Below are 21,256 nucleotides of genomic sequence, written 5' to 3' on the forward strand. Positions count from 1 at the left end.
GACAACAGTTAGCATGAGGAGCTAATAACCAGATAAAAGACCAGTTGGCATATGGAGCTAATAACCAGATAAAAAACCAGTTAGCATGAGGAGCTAGCACCCAGCTAAAAGACCAGTTAGCATGAGGAGCTAGCACCCAGCTAAAAGACCAGTTAGCATGAGGAGCTAACACCCAGCTGAAAGACCAGTTAGCATGAGGAGCTAGCACACAGCTAAAAGACCAGTTAGCATGAGGAGCTAGCACCCAGCTAAAAGACCAGTTAGCATGAGGAGCTAATAACCAGATAAAAGACCAGTTAGTATGAGGAGCTAATAACCAGATAAAAGGAGAGTTAGCATGATGAGCTAAGAACCAGTTAAAAGACCAGTTAGCATGAGGAGCTAATAACCAGATAAAAGGACGCGCCTATAAAGCTGTCTAGACAACAGTTAGCATGAGGAGCTAGCACCCAGCTAAAAGACCAGTTAGCATGAGGAGCTAGCACCCAGCTAAAAGAGCAGTTAGCATGAGGAGCTAATAACCAGATAAAAGGAGAGTTAGCATGATGAGCTAATAACCAGCTAAAAGGACGCGCCTATAAAGCTGTCTAGACAACAGTTAGCATGAGGAGCAAATAACCAGATAAAAGACCAGTTAGCGTGAGGAGCTAGCCCCCAGCCAAAAGACCAGTTAGCATGAGGAGCTAGCCCCCAGCCAAAAGACCAGTTAGCATGAGGAGCTAGCCCCCAGCCAAAAGAGCAGTTAGCATGAGGAGCTAGCCCCCAGCTAAAAGAGCAGTTAGCATGAGGAGCTAGCACCCAGCTAAAATAGTGGATAGCCTCGTGGATAGCCTCGTGGTAGCGTCGTGGATAGCCTCGTGGTAGCGTCGTGGATAGCCTCGTGGTAGCGTCGTGGATAGCCTCGTGGTAGCGTCGTGGATAGCCTCGTGGTAGCGTTGTGGTAGCGTCGTGGATAGCCTCGTGGTAGCGTCGTGGATAGCCTCGTGGATAGCGTCGTGGTAGCGTCGTGGATAGCCTCGTGGTAGCGTCGTGGTAGCGTCGTGGATAGCCTCGTGGATAGCCTCGTGGATAGCCTCGTGGATAGCCTCGTGGATAGCCTCGTGGTAGCGTCGTGGATAGCATCGTGGATAGCCTCGTGGATAGCCTCGTGGTAGCCTCGTGGTAGCCTCGTGGTAGCGTCGTGGATAGCCTCGTGGTAGCGTCGTGGTAGCGTCGTGGATAGCCTCGTGGTAGCCTCGTGGTAGCCTCGTGGTAGCGTCGTGGATAGCCTCGTGGTAGCGTCGTGGTAGCGTCGTGGATAGCCTCGTGGTAGCGTCGTGGTAGCGTCGTGGATAGCCTCGTGGTAGCGTCGTGGATAGCCTCGTGGTAGCGTCGTGGATAGCCTCGTGGTAGCGTCGTGGATAGCCTCGTGGTAGCGTCGTGGATAGCCTCGTGGTAGCGTCGTGGATAGCCTCGTGGTAGCGTCGTGGATAGCCTCGTGGATAGCCTCGTGGATAGCCTCGTGGATAGCCTCGTGGTAGCGTCGTGGATAGCCTCGTGGTAGCGTCGTGGATAGCCTCGTGGATAGCCTCGTGGTAGCGTCGTGGATAGCCTCGTGGTAGCGTCGTGGTAGCGTCGTGGTAGCGTCGTGGTAGCGTCGTGGATAGCGTCGTGGATAGCCTCGTGGTAGCGTCGTGGATAGCCTCGTGGTAGCGTCGTGGATAGCCTCGTGGTAGCGTCGTGGATAGCCTCGTGGTAGCGTCGTGGATAGCCTCGAAGAAAAAAGGAAGCGCGCCCACGCATGATGACCCCCCCCCCCCCCCCCCCATGGAAGACTGCCGGGCGCCGTGGAGAGTCTGATTAGCGTGTAAGTGTGGATGTGTGGTTTGCAAAGGCGCTGCTTTGCACGCCGTCAAGTGTCTCGTTTACGTGACAAGATAAACGATGGCGACGTAGACCACTTTTTAGTGTATGCTCTATTTGTATGCTCTATCGTGTGTCTATTTGCATTTAAATGTGCACGATGAGGATTTAGTGGGACCAAGGTCCTGTTTGGGCATCTCTTTGGTGCAGGCATCAATTCTACTACTGCCTTGCCTCCTATTGATCAGTGTGTGTGTGTGTGTATGTGTGCGTGTGTGTGTGCATGTGTATGCAGCCATGACTTGACATCCAAACTGAATAGTCATCCAGGTCTGACAGGCGGGTGGTAAATGTTTATGGATGCTTTCATCTTCTACTTGATGCATGCTAGCACGTCCAGGGAGACGCTGCTGACGCCATCATCAACCATCATCAACCATCATCAACCATCAACCATCATCAACCATCGTCAACCATCAACCATCATCAACCATCGTCAACCATCATCAACCGTCAACCATCGTCAACCAACATCAACCATCGTCAACCAACATCAACCATCGTCAACCAACATCAACCATCGTCAACCAACATCAACCATCGTCAACCAACATCAACCATCATCAACCAACATCAACCATCATCAACCATCATCAACCATCATCAACCAACATCAACCAACATCAACCATCGTCAACCATCATCAACCAACATCAACCAACATCAACCATCATCCTTCCTGCTACTTCTACTTTACAGCAAAGTTTGTGGCAAGTGGTATCAGGTGGGTCCGAGTGAGATCAGGTAGACGTCGTATCAGGCGGGTCGTTTTGTTATCATTTTGTTATCGGAAGGATCCAAACATCAGCAGCTTTGTTCTTTCTTCTTCAACCATCTCGTCGGCTGAGCTTTCTTTGTCAGCAGCTGTCGTTTTACAACACGTGTTTTTATTGGCAACACGATGAGTCATAAGTCATCCAGACACTTCAAGTCGAACTTTCAATCGTCGGCTGCTGAAAAAGCAAATAAAGAAGCTCCAGTTGACTCGCTAAACGGACGCCAACGGACGCCAACGGACGCCAACGGACGCCAACGGACGCCAACGGACGCCAACGGACGCCAACGGACGCCATGGCCGTGTTTGCGTTGGAACAGCGGTGACGCCATGGCTTTATCAGCTCTCTCTCACTCTCTTTACACACGACCACGACGCTACAATACCATGCTAGATGCTACACTACACTACCACGTGGTACAACACACTTCAGTACAATACTATATTGCACACGACACTACAACACAATACCACACACACTATGTAGTACAGTACAATGCAATATTATATGGTACACTATACTGCACTACAGTACAATACTAAACAGTACAGTACATGTCTAACTAGCATCTAGAACATGGAATGTCCCTCTGATGTACTCCTTCCTGATCCTATCCATCCTGGTCACTGTTGTATACAAACAGTATACAAAGGTATACCTTTCCTTTCCTTTTAGCTCAAAGTCTTCTATCACATCACGCCTGACACGCCTCTCCACCCCCCCCCCAAACTTGCCGGTTGCCGGGGGAGACAGAGTAGGCGGTAAACGGTAATAAGTGTGTTGTTGCGTGGACCCGCATGTCATTAAGTGCAAATGGAGGACATCCAATAAAGCTAGTGGGGGCGGGGCCAAGGCGGACGCAAGGTGGGCAGCGGCGGGAAGCGCCAGGAAGTGTCGGGAAGCGTCAGGAAGCATCAGGAAGCGTGAGGAAGCGTACGCAGGTGGAGAGCAAAGTCCCAAAGCACCAAGAGGAAGACTTCCTTCATGATAATAAGAACCTCCAAACGCTTTGGCTGCTGGGAGATTCCCTACCAGCCTCAGGAACTCCATCAACTCCTTCAGCGCTACGTTCCAGGTAGGACGCTCGCCTGCACCTTCCTAGCCTTACTAGCCTTCCTAGCCTTCCCGTCCTTCCTAGCCTTCCCGTCCTTCCTAGCCTTCCCGTCCTTCCTACTCTTCTTATCCTTCCTATCATGATGGATTATTGATAGAAACATTCTTTCATCATTTCAGACTCACGTTTTTCTACTTTTATGATTGACATATGCTTAGACTTATACTATTTATAGTATAATAGTATATAGTATAATAGTATACTTATACACTATTTGATTTTGGACTAATTTATTGTCATTCATTGCAATTTCTTATTATGAACTGAAGTAAGTAATATGAAATAAGGCATCTGACAAATATTATTATGATTATTATACTGCTATCATTTTTTCAATGCAAAGGAACCCCCCCCCACCGAGACTAGGCTTAGACTAGGCTTAGACTAGGTTTAGACTAGGCTTAGACTAGGCTTAGACTAGGTTTAGACTAGGTTTAGACTAGGCTTAGACTAGGCTTAGACTAGGTTTAGACTAGGCTTAGACTAGGCTTAGACTAGGTTTAGACTAGTCTTAGACTAGGCTTAGACTAGGTTTAGTCTGAAATGGAAAGGGAAGATTTTATTTTTGGCTGATGAAAAATAACAAGGATAAAATCCATCCGTTTGACATTAAATAATAATAATAATAATAATAATAATAATAATAATAATAATAATAATAATAATAATAATAATAATAAAAAGTAGCTTTGAGTGAAATACTAATTGAATTGAACAAATCCTTGTGTCAAAGTATCAAAGTATCAAAGTATCAAAGCGAGTACCAAAGTATCACAGGTCCAATTTCCAAATGAAAGCTCCAGCAAACGGAGGGGAAAGGCGGCACGGTGTCCAAGCGGACACAAAATAGGAATAGGTGTAGAGTAGATGACGCTACGAGAAGCCACTTGACTATTAAGGTGGTCGCCATGTTTGTTTACTTTGGACCGGGACCCGCTAAACTGCTAACAGGCTAACTGCTTCCTGTTTTGCCTTCTCCAGCAGAGAAGATGAGCTCATGCTCGGCGACAGGAAAACCGTGACGTCTTAGCGTGTTCGTTTCCCGGAGAAGCGGCCAAGAACCCCCAGAAATCCTCCCGGGGGGGGGGAGGGCGGGGGGGCCACCCGACGTTCGGCCATGTCTGATGAGATGCAGGAGTGCAGCACCGAGCTGTGCCTGTCCGTCTACGTCATCACCTTCGTGCTGGGCTTCCCGGCCAACGTGCTGGCCTTCTACACCTTCTGCGTGAAGGTCAGGCAGAAGGCCACGCCCATCGACATCCTGCTCCTCAACCTGACCATCTCGGACCTCCTCTTCCTGCTCTTCCTGCCCTTCAAGATGCAGGAGGTGATGAACAACATGCGGTGGGACATGCCCTACCCGCTGTGCCCGCTGTCGGGCTTCATCTTCTACATGACCATCTACAACAGCACCTTCTTCCTCACCGCCGTCAGCGTGGAGCGCTACCTGGGCGTGGCCTTCCCCATCCAGCACAGCCTGAAGCGCCGGCCGCTCTACGCCGTGGCCGCCAGCATCTTCTTCTGGATCTTCTCCTTCAGCCACCTCAGCATCGTCTTCATCATGCCCATCATCGGCACCCGGGAGGAGCCTCTGAACGCCACGGCCGCACACAACGTGTCCTCGGCGTCGGCGTCGCGGACGGATGCCAAGATGGTGTGCTACGATAACTTCAGCCCCGCCCAGCTGGAGGTGCTCCTGCCCGTGCGGCTGGAGCTCTGCCTGGTGCTCTTCTGCATCCCCTTCCTCATCTGCAGCTTCTGCTACATCAACTTCATCCGCATCCTGTCCAAGCTGCAGCACATCGACAGGCGGCGCCGCCTGCGGGCCATCGGCATGGCGCTGGGGACGCTGCTGGTGTTCGCCGTGTGCTTCGGCCCCTACAACGTGTCCCACGTGGTGGGCATCCTCACCTGGGAGAACCCCAGGTGGCGAGACAAGGCCCTGCTGTGCAGCACCTTCAACGCCTGCCTGGACCCCCTCATCTTCTACTTCTCCTCCTCGGCGGTGCGGGGCAGCGTGGGCGGCGCCGTGCGGGGGGTGAAAGGGCGCCTCAGCGGCTGCCTGTCTCGTGGCGTCCTGCGGGCCTGGGGGGGGCGGACCGAGCCCGAGAACAAAGATAAGGACAGCAAACAGGAGCAGATCAATGGCGTCTGATTTATTTCTTTACCGTCGCCCGCAGGAAATGAATGTTGATGTTTTCACACGTGAGGCCGCCGTCTCGCTTCCTGGCAAAGCCGCGACGCAACGCGACACGCCGCAACGCACACGAGCTCACACGTTGTATACGTGCTCTACTGCATATGTACTGTATGTACTGTGGATGTATGCTATATTACATATGTATTCCTTTTAATACTAATACCCTGTCCTTGTGTCCAATTGCTACTATGGTGTACTTTGGACGTATACACTGCAACTCTGCAGTAATACTAGTAACGTATATCATATAGCACATTGCCAAACATAGTAGTAACACGAAGGAGGGGGACAGAGCTAAAGTGCTAACATTACATTATAACATCGTGCTAGCATAGCTATGCTATGCTAAAGTGCTAACATTACATTATAGCATCGTGCTAGCATCGCTATGAAATGCCAAAGTGCTAACATTACATTATAGCATCGTGCTAGCATAGCTATGCTATGCTAAAGTGCTAACATTACATTATAGCATTGCGCTAGCATCGCTATGAAATGCCAAAGTGCTAACATTACATTATAGCATCGTGCTAGCATAGCTATGCCATGCTAAAGTGCTAACATTACATTATAGCATCATGCTAGCAACATGCAAACACTAATGTACAAAACATTCACACCTACTTTACTATTTTATACACGGTCAGCATACTTGCTAATACTGTATACTGTATATCGTATACACGTGGGTATTTGGAGGTATTATTGTAGTATTATTATTATTGTACATAGTGAGGTATACAGCGGGTATTATTGTGCTATTGTACATAGTGAGGTGTACAGCGGGTATTATTGTGGTATTGTACACAGTGAGGTGTACAGCTGGTATTATTGTCCAGATGTATTTGTCCAGCTGTTTGGTCCTTCCCTTCATTGTGTACTTCCTGGAAGAACGGAGTGTTGACGTTCCTAATAAAGCGTCCAAACGGAGGAGCGATAAGAACGCTGACACGAGTGTTTGCCGAAGGCAGGACGCATCACTTCCTGATCCACAGCATAGACAGCTGTCTAGTTTATAACGAATACAGAGCAGGTCTGATAATGAATGGCTAATGAAGTTCACCTGAAGGGGGGGGGTGGAGTCCAAAGTGCGACCCAGAGCTGTTTTGTTATCGGCTCACGGCAGTCTAAAAATAGCATATCAAAAAGAAAACAAAGAAACCAGCAGAATAAGTTGTCATATTGCAAGAAGAAATATGAGATGATAACATTATGGTAGGAAAGTAAGAAGGACCCAGACCAAAGACCAAAGACCAAAGACCAAAGACCAAAGACCAGAGACCAGAGACCAGAGACCAGAGACCAAAGACCAAAGGTAGAATAGTTGGAAAATGTAAAAAAAAGAGCAGAAGTAAAAAAGCAAAGAACTTCCAGTCAATGCTTCATCATGTAGATCAACCCCCCCCCCATCATTCATTCATGGCAGTCCAAGACTTCATACTTCCATGACGTTCGCTCACAGGGCGACCCGGCGTACCGCCTGACGTCCGCTTTGATGAAGATGACTCTTCATCTTCTCCACGGCAACGCAGGCTGCTAGATTTAGGGCGACCTCGGCCGGCGTTAGCCAGCCAATCCGGGCCGGCGAATTGACCCCACGGGAGGAGAAGTACCCGGGAAAAAGATCAATGCTGCTTGAGAGAAGCGCAGAGAGACGCACCTTCATCACAGGAACTAGCATGGCTGACACCTGCATCACATGACGTCACCACATGACCTGCTGCTTGCGTTGACCTCTGGTCCAGCTTACCTGCAAACATCTGCATCGGAGGATTAGACCTTTCCTGTGTGCAGTCAGGAACAGAAAGGTCCAATCCCGGGTCGGGATGAGGAGCAGGTTAGGATAAGATGAAGGAATGGAAGATAAAGGAAAGGAAACCAAGGCCACATACCAAGCAGATGGAAAGTCAGGCTCTCAGCAGGACATCAAAGTCCCCGACTGTGTCTTGAAGAAAAACACACAAGAAGGACTTCTGATAAAATCTAAATCTTTTTTTTTTTTTCATTCCTTCCCTCCCACTTAATATCATCCTCAACTCCACTTTGTGGATTTGGGAAAAAAAGAAAAAAGGACACTCATCAGCTCAAAGAAGAAAAGGATGACAAAGTACGCTCATGTCCTCATGATGCTACACAACCACACCTGCCCAGCATGCACACGCACGCACACGCACACGCACACGCACACACACACGGATTTCAGGTGTGTGGTCACATGTGCTGATGATGTCACACAGGAGGATGAATGAAAGATGTTCGATGAAGACGAATCATTCCAACACATCCACCCAAACAGACCAGACCTGACCAGACCAGACCAGACCAGACCTGACCTGACCAGACCAGACCGGCCAACGACCTACACCCAACCTTCACAGCGTTGGACACCTTTGGCTATCCAGACCACAAAGCCCTGGATTGGAGATCCCAGACAAGAAGAAGGTACCTGTTCCTACAGGCTCACAGCATGGATGGAAAACGCTGTTGGAGCTTCTGGGAGCTCTTGGAGTTCTTGGAATAGCCGCCTTTCCAGGCCCCATGACGAGCATTCATTGCACTGAAGAATCTGGTCAGGAACACACGTACCGTTCCAGGACTGAGTACAAGTAGCACTACAAGGTACTACAATACTCATCTGTACTCATGGAGCGTTTCCTAACGCTCATTAGCGGCGCTAATGGAAGCCCTTCATAGACTCGTCTAGAACATCCAGTGTGGCGGCGAGGAAGAAGTGATGAAGGTATTTGGTGAACTTTGGCCGATTAGGCTAATGTTTGGGACTCAGGCTGCTCTGGAAGATCAAACCAACATGGCCGCTCATAAATAAACAATGCTAATGCACAACTTCCAGGAAGGGAAACACGTCTCCAGCCCATCAGCAGACCAAAGTGGAGCCAAACGTCTTCCGAGGCTTTCAGTTACCAAAAATGGCAAAATGGATCCATCATTTTCATCTGAGCTCCACTTTGGGGCCTCCAAGGAACAATCCACGTGCAAGGGGAGCGGCTTTAGCAGGCCTCATCAAATAGGCTCTCTGGGGGGGGGGGGGGGCAGCAATCCAAAAGCCATCCAGTCCCACGTATTGATCAGGCACCGCACCAGCGCTCACACACACACACACGACACACACACACACACACACACCCAAGCTTTGTGGTGCTGTCATTATTTCACGAATCCATGGAAACACTCAGAGAGGAACATCCATTCCTCTTCACACGCCCACATACACACACACACACACACACATACACACACACACACGTACACACACACACACACACACACACACATACACACATACACACATACACACACACATTGTTAAGGAGCGTGCTGTAAACATGGTAACCTTCAGCTAATCAACACTTCCTCCTCATCTTACCAAGATTGTGTAATTAGGACGCCCACTCACTTTGTTTATTTACACGCCAACGTGTGGCGTGTCGCTAAACACACGCATCGTGGCCAACAACAAAAACCTGAAGCTAATGTCAAAACTTCCAAGGTCAAAGCGTGGCCACATGAGACCTCGGCAAATCTCACGAGACTTCAACGCTTCAAAGGAACAGAACAACTAGGACGCCTTCCCTTCTGGGCCTCTTTTTCATACGCTTCGGAAAAACATGCTCTACTTCTCAACCTTGTTTTACTGGCCAGGATCCAGCCCTCATCCACCCATGACTGGACCATGACTGGACCATCATCCACCTATGACTGGACCATGACTGGACCATCATCCACCTATGACTGGACCATGACTGGACCATCATCCACCTATGACTGGACCATGACTGGACCATCATCCACCTATGACTGGACCATCATCCACCTATGACTGGACCATGATTGACCTATGACTGGACCATGACTGGACCATCATCCACCTATGACTGGACCATCATCCACCCATGACTGGACCATGACTGGACCATCATCCACCTATGACTGGACCATGACTGGACCATCATCCACCTATGACTGGACCATCATCCACCCATGACTGGACCATGACTGGACCATCATCCACCTATGACTGGACCATGACTGGACCATCATCCACCTATGACTGGACCATGATTGACCTATGACTGGACCATGACTGGCCCATGACTGGACCATGACCAACCCATGACTGATGGTCCCATGGAGAGTAAGATGGATGCCAACACGGAAGGACCCCAGCGATGACAAGAAAAGATGTGAAGCTAACCGTAGACAGAATCAGGAGGTACAGATGAGCACATGACCGACATGGTTTGCTTCTTTTTCCACTTGTAAATCTGTTTTATTGGCTTTGGGTTTTACACTTGTATGCCACTTATGGAAATGTACACTTCAATAAAAGCTTTCATCGTCTTCAGGATGAGTTGGTTTCCTCCCATCCGTCATTGAGACAGAAACATCTGGTCTTGTCCATCAACTGAAACATCCCGGTGGTGACCCTTGACCCATGAACCCCAAAAGGTGACTTTTTTTCAAAATGAGGTGCCTCTCTCCGCCCTCCGGCACGTCGAGAAGAATGACAGCATGTGTTTGTCTCATCAAGGACGCGTTACACAGACGGGACCGAGGTCCGAGGTGGACAGGAGGAGACCCCCTGCTGGCCAAATGGTGGACTAGCATAGCAACAGGACGCATGCACCAACAGCCGGGGTGCGCGTCCTCGTCTTCCACGGGACGTCACAGTCAGGGACAGCATTTCAGTACAACACAGACCAATTGTCTTTTTGGGGGGGGGTATTGCTGCTGGGAAGGGGACACCAGACATCCATACGCCCAGCAGGGGGCGGGACCGAGCGACATGCTGGGTACAGTAGTAGACCAGCCGCCAATCATTCTTTTGATGACATCTTTTATTTCTCCCATCCATCCCGAGACAAGAGGACAAATGGGCGGGGCTGATGTCACACGAAGATGCACTTTTACAAATGAACCCTCATCATCGTCATCATCATCATCATCATCATCGTCATCGTCATCATCATCATCGTCACCCCACTTTTCAAGCAATTTTTTAAAAGCTTGTTATGGTAAAATAGGAAAAGTTGACACCTTTTTTCTGTTATTTAGTGTGCGTGTGTGAGACGTGTCAAAGTATAAAAACTGAACCCCCACCCCACCCAAGCCACCCCCACCCCCCAATCATTCTTTTTCTTCTCACATGTAATTACGTAATAACATCATCAGCATCGTAGTAGCAACACCAACAAAGTAAAGGCAGTCCGACGCACACAAATGGTGGGGGGGGGGACGGTGCAGTTGGGTGGGCTGAACACTGATGGGGGGGCTGCGGGGGAGGGGGTGTATGGAGTCACAACAGGGACATTGCTAACATGCTATCAACAAGCAACAAAGAGCGTGAAAGACACCGCAGCTCAGAAACACAAGACGTCCTCGTCTTGCTGCTGCTTCACCAGATGGGGGGGGGGGGGGGGGGGGGGCATGGTGGCCCCCTTACTGCATATATTTACACTGGGGGGGGGGGAGAAGGGGAGAAGGGGCGGCAGGGGCGATGCATCAGGCGACGAGACAGAGCATAAGGACGGGCTAAAAAGGTCAGGGGGGTCAAGGTGGGGGTCAAGGTGGGGGTCAAGGTGGGGGGTGGTAGGGGTGGTAGGGGTGGAGACCCCCCCACCCCACCTTGACTTTTTTTGTTTGCGTGTTCACGTTTTGACATCATTGATAGCAACTTGACTGCTGCACTGCTGAAATGGGAAAAACATACGTACACCATATACTACGTATATATACTACGTATATATACTTTGTATTGTATGTATGTACTGTATATATGGACTGTATGTACTGTATATACTAGTGTATGTACATGTAGTGTAAATACTAGTGTACGTACACGTAGTGTATGGATGTACAGTGTATGTACTGTATATACTAGTGTACATAGACGTAGTGTATGGATGTACAACGTGTGTAGTGTATATACTAGTGTATGTACATACACATAGTGTATGGATGTGTGGCGTGTGTAGTGTATATACAGGTAGTGTATGGAAGTACGGTGTGTGTAGTGTATATACTAGTGTATATTACTAGTGTATATACTAGTGTATATACTAGTGTATATACTAGTGTATATACTAGTGTATATACTAGTGTATATACTAGTGTACATACTAGTGTACATACACTAGTGTATATACTAGTGTATATACTAGTGTATATACTAGTGTACATACTAGTGTATATACTAGTGTATATACTAGTGTATATACTAGTGTACATACTAGTGTATATACTAGAGCGTGTGTAACAGGTGAGATGGCGAAGCCAGTGAAGGATATCATTCCCATACATTTGTGATTCCTCTCCATAAGGCAAACTTTTGAAGTAAGTCATGAGTACTTTGTGTACACGTGGTAGTAGCGTATACAGTATATCGTAGAGTACAGGTGTCCAGGTACCCCATCAGGTCTCGTTCCACCAGGATGAGAAGAAGCATGGATGTTCACGCTCGCTCCAGCAGGGGGCGACGCATGAGAAAGGGGGATCCGGGGGAAGATGGAGACCCCCACATTGGATTGAGGGGCCGTTGAAGTGCAGCAGGGAGGGGGGGCGGGGCCATGGTCTCCAGTGTGATGAAATGACTGGATGCATATTCTTTTTCTTCACAGTGATGGGTTCCTAATTAAAGAATTCAATTTCCTTCTTCCTTTCATCAGGCTGGGGAGGGAGGGAGGGTGGGTGCTTTGGAAGGGGGGGGGGGTACGCTCGAGAACAACTTCCACGGCAGGGAGGGGGGAGTCCATCTTTAAACCTTCAACAGCAGAGCAAAGGAGATCCAAACGCTGACGGCCACGCTCAGTCCTGCTTGAAGACCCGCTGCCCGACCCTGGATGGCCCCCGGTCCTGCATGGACACCATGGACACCATCAACACCATGGACACCATGGACACCATGGACACCATGGACACCATCAACACCATGGACACCATGGACACCAAGGACACATCAACACCATGGACACCATGGACACCATGGACACCATGGACACCAAGGACACCATGGACACCATGGACACCAAGGACACCAAGGACACCATGGACACCATGGACACCAAGGACACCAAGGACACCAAGGACACCATGGACACCATGGACACCATGGACACCAAGGACACCATGGACACCAAGGACACCATGGACACCATGGACACCATGGACACCATGGACACATCAACACCATGGACACCAAGGACACCATGGACACCATGGACACCATGGACACCATGGACACATCAACACCATGGACACCAAGGACACAATGGACACCATGGACACCAAGGACACCAAGGACACCATGGACACATCAACACCAAGGACACCATGGACACCATCTACGGTGGGTAGATGGTGATGCCAAGCCGGTGATGCCATGCTGGATGCCAACATGCGTTTGGAGAAGCAGGATGTCGAAGAGGCCGTGAAGGATGCGACGGCGAAGGGGGGGACAACAAAAACGGCGTGTGTTGCGTGTGGCTACGTCGGAGAAGGAGAGAGGTTTGCGGGCTCTAACGATGGCGAGGGCAGATTAGGAGGGGGCGGGACAGATGATGGAGCGATGGCTGACACAAATGGGAACACAAATGGGAAAACGGGAGCAGGAAGATGGATGCGTCTGACGGCAGAGTGAGTCATTGAAGGCAGGCTGGCCGGGGGAATGGGCGAAGGAATGAAAGACCAAAAGGAAAAGGGGGGCGGGGTGGAGGTGGGGGCTGATGAAGGTGGCCATGCAGACCAAACACACGAAGGAGCTGGGGGAGGGGGGCGGGGAAATGGAGGGGAGGAGGCGCTCATTGGGGACGCTTAACGTGAGTTGGGAGAAATGACAATTTGGGCTGCTAATGAGTGGGAGGGGTCTGGGGGCCTGGCTGGGGGCCCGGCCGGGGGCCGAGTACGGAGAGGAGCTAATGGAGGTGAGGATGAGGAAGTGAGGAGGAAGATGAAGTTGGGAAGGACTTACGGAAGAGCAGCATGCTGGCGTTGGAGGCCCCCAGACGGTTGCTGGCGAAGCAGGTGTAGTTGCCAAAGTGCTTCTCCGTCACGTTGGAGAACAACAGCAGCGAGCGCGTCTTCTCGTTCTTGATCTTCAGGATGTTGTTGCTCTCCACGGGCCTGCATGACGGACAAACACGGGAAGAAAAAGCGACAATGAGGACGCCGATGACAACCACGTGGACACGCTGAGCCGTCGGTTGGTAGATGCGATGATGCAATGTGATGGGAAGAGGCTTAGCATGGTGGCCACATGGTCAGGAGGTCAGGAAGAATGTGCTCCCATTGAGGATGAGGGGTTGATATAAGATCCGCCACAATTAGCCGCCACAATTAGCCGCTTTAGAGGAAGATGCAGATGGATGGATAGGTAGATAGGTGGAAGAGTGGATGATGGATGGATGATAGATGGATGTAATGATGGATGATAGATGGATGGATAGATGGATGATGGATAGATGGAAGGGTGGATGATGGATGGATGATAGATGGATGTAATGATGGATGATAGATGGATGGATAGGTGGATGATAGATGGAAGGGTGGATGATGGATGGATGGAAGGGTGGATGATGGATAGATGGAAGGGTGGATGATGGATAGATGGATGGATAGGTGGATGATGGATGGATGGCCATCCATCTGAATTCCAGGTGTTGACATGTCGACATTGGCGAGTGGCCTTGGGACTGTCGCCCCCACGTTACGGTGTTTTCCAAAAGTAATCGGTTTTCCCATTTAGGGAATGAAATCCCTCGCCAACTGCGGTCCGTCCAACCAAGAAGGTTGTAATGGCGGCGTGCATGCCTGCCTATGCATCCAATGAAGTGCGCCATCGGGGCTCAAACGCCATAACGTGTGTTTCTTGGCGAAGTGGACTATAAATCCCAGACTCCCCTGCTGGGGCCAATTTTAGCGCATTATGGAGTGTTTGGCTAGCAGGAGCTTCATCAACGTACTTGTGTGGCTCCCTTAGCCAGATGCTAAATCACTCTGACCCCTCAGAGCTCCCAGGGAGCGTCTAAAAAAACATGTAAGGACTGAGGATGTGCGGCTGCTTGACATGGAAAAAGTCTTTGAACAAGGTTGTTTTACCGACTACTTTTCACCCCAAGTTCATGAAGCTTAAATTTAGCAGAATAAATGGACGGAAAAGCCACGGTTGCCACTACGACCTTGCAGCGTTTGCACACAAAATGGCTTCATCGCCTCATTGTTTCACCTCATTAGGAAGAACTTCTGTCATCGTTAGCAAGGAAATGATAGCATTCGGGTCCAAAGCACGGATCCCAAACCGGGATCTTTGACGCCAATACTTCCTGACTGATGCAGCCTGCAGACAGCTCACCTTTCAAGTCGTCTTATTGGCCAAAATATATAGCGATTCACATGCAGTGAGTAGCATTAGCATTAGCATTAGCAATGAACTACCACACTGACTTGAATATAAAACGGTAATTAATCCCTGGAGCCGTCTGAAAACCTGAGAAGAAGAAAACCTAAGGTGGTGTACTTGTACGGACTGACGTCTTATATGGATGAACATCTCTCACCTGTGGTCGTCTTGGTACCACTCGAAGGAGGCGGGCGGGACCGCCATGGCCTCGCAGCGCAAGATGGCCGTCTTTCCCAAATGGGCCGGCAGGTTCTTCATGTCGGTGATCATGGGGGGGTCTGGAGGAGACAGCGAGGGGCGCTTATGGTCATGTGACTTTGATACGGAGGTCGGTCGGCCTCATTCGGCGTACTCACAGTTGACTGTGACCTTGACCTTGCGCTGGTCGGGCGGGGCGACGCCGTTGTGGGTGATGCACTCGTAGTCCTCGGCCTGCTGCCTCTTGATCTGCGTGATGTCCAGGAACTCGCCCTCGCTCACCAGACCGTCTGTGTGGTCAAAGGTCAAAGGACAAGGTCGGGTTAAGGTTTTGGAGTCATCGGGCCTGATTGGATGCGATCTCATCCAATCCAGTCTGATCCAATACGGTACCATATCAACGGATTTAGGACTTCTGATGGACATGAACACACTTTCACTGGAACCGTTTCATCAAATACTCAATGGAGACAAAAGCCACCATTACCATTACCATTACCATTACCAATACCATCATAATTGACATTACCAACATCATTACCATTACAATTGATATTACCAACATCATTACCATTACCTAATCTATTAAAATGACCAATACCAACATCATTACCAATTCCAATACCATTACCATCAACATTACCAACATCATTACCATTACAATTGATATTACCAACATCATTACCATTACCTAATCTATTAAAATGACCAATACCAACATCATTACCAATTCCAATACCATTACCATCAACATTACCAACATCATTACCATTACAATTGATATTACCAACATCATTACCATTACAATTGATATTACCAACATCATTACCATTACCTAATCTATTAAAATGACCAATACCAACATCATTACCAATTCCAATACCATTATAATTAATATTACCAACATCATTACCAATACCAATACAACTACCATTACCATTACTGTTAGCTTTGCCATCCCCATGGCCTATACCATTACCATGACCAATATGATTACCATTACCAATACCATCACATTTGCCTTTACCATTAGCATTACCATTGTCAAGGCCCTTACTGGTAGCTTTACCATTACCAGTAACAATATCCTGACCAAAGCAATTAGCATTGCCAAGACTAATACCATGACCAGTAGCATTACCGTACATATGTAGTACAGTACATATAGTGTACAGTGATACAGTATAGATGGTGTATATCGTATGAAAGGCCTTTGCTTTTAGTGTTGCCTTTGTAAGAAAGTACCCCCCCCCCCCCCGAAAGAGAAATGGGACGGGCGATCAGGGATGGATAGCAAACATCCTTTTCCTCTGGCGTGAAAGTGAAAGTGAACATTGTGGAGTCAACCATTGCAGCTTTTCAGCCCTTGAATGAATGGGTGCAAAGACGCAGAGTGAAAAGATGTTTAAAGGCGGGGAGGTGGGCAGAGTGTGTAATTATGCTAGCTAGCTAGCCTTGCACTCGGCGGGGGGTGACAGCTTGTTCATCACGTCACACGGAGAGAAGAATATTTGATGTTGACAAACCCCAAGGACCAATGCCGCAACCAAATGAAGCCAGTCTCGCGTGTTTGCCGCCTTTCCTTGGCGCCAAACAGCCATGGAATGTCCTCCGAGAAGGGGGGGTGGGGGGCCGGGCGGGGGTTCCGAGTTATTGCTTCTTCATGCGACGGGATGGATGCTGAGAGGTTTTATTGGACCGAGCGAGAGATGGGCCAGGAGGGAATAAGAATGAGATTGAGATTACAGGCCTGCAACTTTCACATGCCTCCCACTGCCCCCCCCCCCCCCCCCCCCCCCCCACCCCCCAGGCCATTACGTGGGGGCAGGCTGTGGAACAAGACATGATACATCATCCCGCTGTAGAACTGATGCTCACACATCCTGTCTATCAGCACAACTTCACCTCCTTTCACGCCAGCCTTTCACGGCCCCAAAAAGCCTGACGCTAAACGCCAGCGTAATTCCTGTCAGAGATTAGCACGCCGGCTCTAATTGGAGATTATGCTGGAGGATTATTAGTGCGGCTACTGAGCTGGAGACCATTATTCGCAGCACCCGGGCCGGAAACCGGCGGGAAGGCTGCGAGTGGCTGATAGAGGCCTGCTGCAGCGCTGCTCGCCGGCTGCATGCGTCACATCAATGCAGGCGCCCGCGTGACATCACTGGAGGCAACCCGGGGCGCCCCGCGCCGCCAGCGAGGGGAAGGATGTTGGCGACACATGTTGATGTGGAAGAAGCCCATGGAATCCCAGTGTTTGTCCCACATGGCTCAACATTCCAATCACACGGGGTCACCGCGTGTGGGGCCTTCCATGGGGGGCGTGCGAGGGATGAGCGTCCCACTGCTGACACCATTTAAGGTAACTCTGATGAGTGGCATCGTCGTGGTTGCCAACCATCCCGACTCCGAAGACTAGTACCACCACGGTGGCCAAGCCATGGCACGCATCATTTGTAATAGAATCCTAAGAACTTTATATACCAATTCTGACGCCATCTTTATCAGAGTAGTCCCACTTCTAACGCTACTTGTAACATGGCGACAACCCCCCAGGACGCCAACCATCCCACTTCACACACCGTTAGAGAACTCCAGGATTGGTGTCACCGGTGTGGTTGATCAACCTGCTTCTTACGCCATTTGGAACAGAATGTGAGGATGTAGTAACCATCTCAGTTCTGATCAGGTCTACAAGAACTCCAACAAGTAGTATCGCTAGGGTGGCCAACTGTACCACCTTTGACACCAAATGTACACGGCTGGCAGAAGTTCTATCACCATGGTAACTATCTGATACCATTTCTACAAGAACTCCAAGAGGCAGGATTGTCAAGGAGGCCCACCTGTGACACCACTTGGGACAGACCCATAAGAGTAGTACCACCATGGCCAGCCATCCCACTTCTGGCACCATCTGGGACAGCCCCATAAGAGTAGTACCACCATGGGCAGCCATCCCACTTGGGACAGACCCATAAGAGTAGTACCACCATGGCCAGCCATCCCACTTGGGACAGCCCCATAAGAGTAGTACCACCATGGCCAGCCATCCCACTTGGGACAGCCCCATAAGAGTAGTGCCACCATGGCCAGCCACCCCCTTCTGACGCCCTTTGTAATACCTCCAAGAGGTAATCCCAGCACTTTGTCTAGCTATGTCACCTCTGACACAATGCCTTTGTTACAAAGCCCCAAGTAGCAGCAGCAGAAATCCAGGCTTGAATCCATGTCAGCCATGTCAGCCCTTCACTCAAAGCGTTCATCAAGCGCCGCCATGATGGTATCGCGGACGGATGGCTTCATTTATTCTGGGGACCGCTGGAACGTCAGAAGATAGGACGTCAAGTGAAAAGCCTCTGATGTGTTTAAGAAAATGAGGGCTACAAGGTCAGCCGATGGACGGCGATGGATAGGATCTGGGTGCGGGTGACGATGAAGCTGATGACCACCTCCGCATCGGACCAGCATCTTCATCGGAGCGACACGACAGAAACAAGACGCGCTGCTTTTGTCAATGAAGCCATGATTAATCGGGTCTGAAGGCCGCTCGTTTCTTGCTGTCCCTTCGGGCTTGTCCTCCCTTCTTCTCCCTCCACCGGCTCGTGTCACAGCAAACTGATGGCGGGGCTGCTCCTGGAATAGCAATGGGACGCTATCTGCAGCCCAGGAGGGGTTATGGGGGGCGGGGCGGTGGGGGGCGGGCAGGCTGCTGGTGAGAGGGGGGAGATTATTGCTGACAAAGGAGGAATGCTGTCAGCCTGCAAGTGAGGACAAATGTTCACTGCTTTGTAATATGTGTGTGTGTGTGTGTGTGTGTGTGTGTGTGCGTGTGTGTGTGTGTGTGTGTGTGTGCGTGTGTGCGTGTGCGTGTGCGTGTGTGTGTGTGTGTGTGTAGGACTGCATGTGAGCAGAACATGCTCCATCGTGTTTGCATGTCATGGCTGCGTAATGAAAGGCATGTAGATTATCTAAAATGAAAAACAATTATTTCTATTATTTTTTTGACAAAATAATAAAAATAAGTGTCCTCAGGATGCCGGGGATGCAGCATCCTGGATGCGGAGGATGCAACATCCAGGATGCAGCATCCTGGAAGCTGGGGATGCAAAGGATGCAGCATCCTGGATGCAGAGGATGCAACATCCTGGATGCTGGGGATGCAGCATCCATGAAGCTGGGGATGCAGCATCCAGGATGCCGGGGATGCAGCATCCATGATGCCGGGGATGCAGCATTCATGATGCCGGGGATGCAGCATCCATGATGCCGGGGATGCAGCATCCTGGATGCTGGGGCTGCAGCATCCAGGATGCCGGGGCTGCAGCATCCTGGATGCCGGGGCTGCAGCATCCTGGATGCCGGGGATGCAGCATCCTGGATGCCGGGGATGCAGCATCCTGGATGCCGGGGATGCAGCATCCATAACCAAACTATTTTGTGTGCATGAAGACATCCAGGTCATTTCCAAAGACGATATTTGCATGTCATCAATGAAACAAACGCCCCCAGTGACAGTTTTGAGCGTGCCCACGGCGTTGAGCGTGACTGCGTTTGCCGCCGCTTGTGGTGGTGACCTCCGTACGCTGTACCCGCATCTCACCCACTCGCAGCAGGCGTGGAATTCCAGACAGGCTTTGTTTGAAACTTTCTACCACGTTGAGGCAAAGAGGTAATTATCCGACTTGATCAAATGTTGGACAAGTGAAAGACAATAATCCTTGTATTTAATCCTACGTCAGCTTGGGAAACGCTTCCATTGTACGAGGCTAACCATCATGGCGCTAACTGCTTTTCATGGAGAGACATTCCACTTTACTGACGCTGGTTGGCTTCCATACCTTGCTTACTTTCCTCTTCTAAGATCTGGACAAATACCTCAAAATATACTTTTAAAGCACGATGATAGCAATAACTTTTATATCTACTTTTTACATGGATGGAAGGAAGGAAGTTGGTGCACTCCTGGAGGGAATAAGGACTGGAAGAAATGGGGAAATACTGTATCATCATATTACTACATGAGTACTATCAGGAATATCATGACATGACTACTACATGAGTACTATCAGGAATATCATGACATGACTACTACATGAGTACTACCAGGAATATCATGACATGACTACTACATGAGTACTACCAGGAATATCATGACATGACTACTACATGAGTACTATCAGGAATATCATGACATGCCTACTACATGAGTACTATCAGGAATATCATGACATGACTACTACATGAGTAATACCAGGAATATCATGACATGACTACTACATGAGTAATACCAGGAATATCATGACATGACTACTACATGAGTACTACCAGGAATATCATGACATGACTACTACATGAGTACTATCAGGAATATCATGACATGACTACTACATGAGTACTACCAGGAATATCATGACATGACTACTACATGAGTACTATCAGGAATATCATGACATGACTACTACATGAGTAATACCAGGAATATCATGACATGACTACTACATGAGTACTACCAGGAATATCATGACATGACTACTACATGAGTAATACCAGGAATATCATGACATGACTACTACATGAGTAATACCAGGAATATCATGACATGACTACTACATGAGTACTACCAGGAATATCATGATATGACTACTACATGA

At 49.3% G+C, this 21,256-nt stretch overlaps 2 protein-coding genes across 6 annotated transcripts in view; one reads left to right on the forward strand and one right to left on the reverse strand.

Annotated features, from left to right (window-relative positions):
- The window catches only part of iglon5 (IgLON family member 5), a 75,697-nt gene that overhangs the window by 6,357 nt on the left and 48,084 nt on the right, over positions 1-21,256 (reverse strand). For 2 of the 5 annotated variants that reach the window (XM_058083616.1, XM_058083617.1), the window contains exons 5-7: positions 15,761-15,892; positions 15,562-15,682; positions 13,977-14,128 (exon numbers count right to left, since the gene is read on the reverse strand). In XM_058083616.1, the coding sequence (XP_057939599.1) occupies positions 13,977-14,128; positions 15,562-15,682; positions 15,761-15,892 (405 nt within the window). Of the gene's footprint in view, positions 1-7,055; positions 7,938-11,459; positions 12,863-13,976; positions 14,129-15,561; positions 15,683-15,760; positions 15,893-21,256 lie in introns of those variants that run through there. The other 3 variants (XR_009131762.1, XM_058083619.1, XM_058083618.1) reach the window with 3 other exon arrangements.
- Positions 3,616-6,917, forward strand: LOC131136582 (free fatty acid receptor 2-like). Its single transcript, XM_058083620.1, has 2 exons — positions 3,616-3,753; positions 4,774-6,917. Exon 2 carries the CDS (start codon positions 4,910-4,912, stop codon positions 5,945-5,947), a length of 1,038 nt encoding a protein of 345 aa, XP_057939603.1. The 5' UTR covers positions 3,616-3,753; positions 4,774-4,909; the 3' UTR covers positions 5,948-6,917.

The sequence above is a fragment of the Doryrhamphus excisus genome, chromosome 10 (assembly GCF_030265055.1).
Source record: "Doryrhamphus excisus isolate RoL2022-K1 chromosome 10, RoL_Dexc_1.0, whole genome shotgun sequence".
Lineage (NCBI taxonomy): Eukaryota > Metazoa > Chordata > Actinopteri > Syngnathiformes > Syngnathidae > Doryrhamphus > Doryrhamphus excisus.

What these genes read in the sequence shown, in the direction of transcription:
- LOC131136582 (XM_058083620.1), top strand. Translation starts at nt 4,910, where the DNA reads ATGTCTGATGAGATGCAGGAGTGCAGCACCGAGCTGTGCCTGTCCGTC.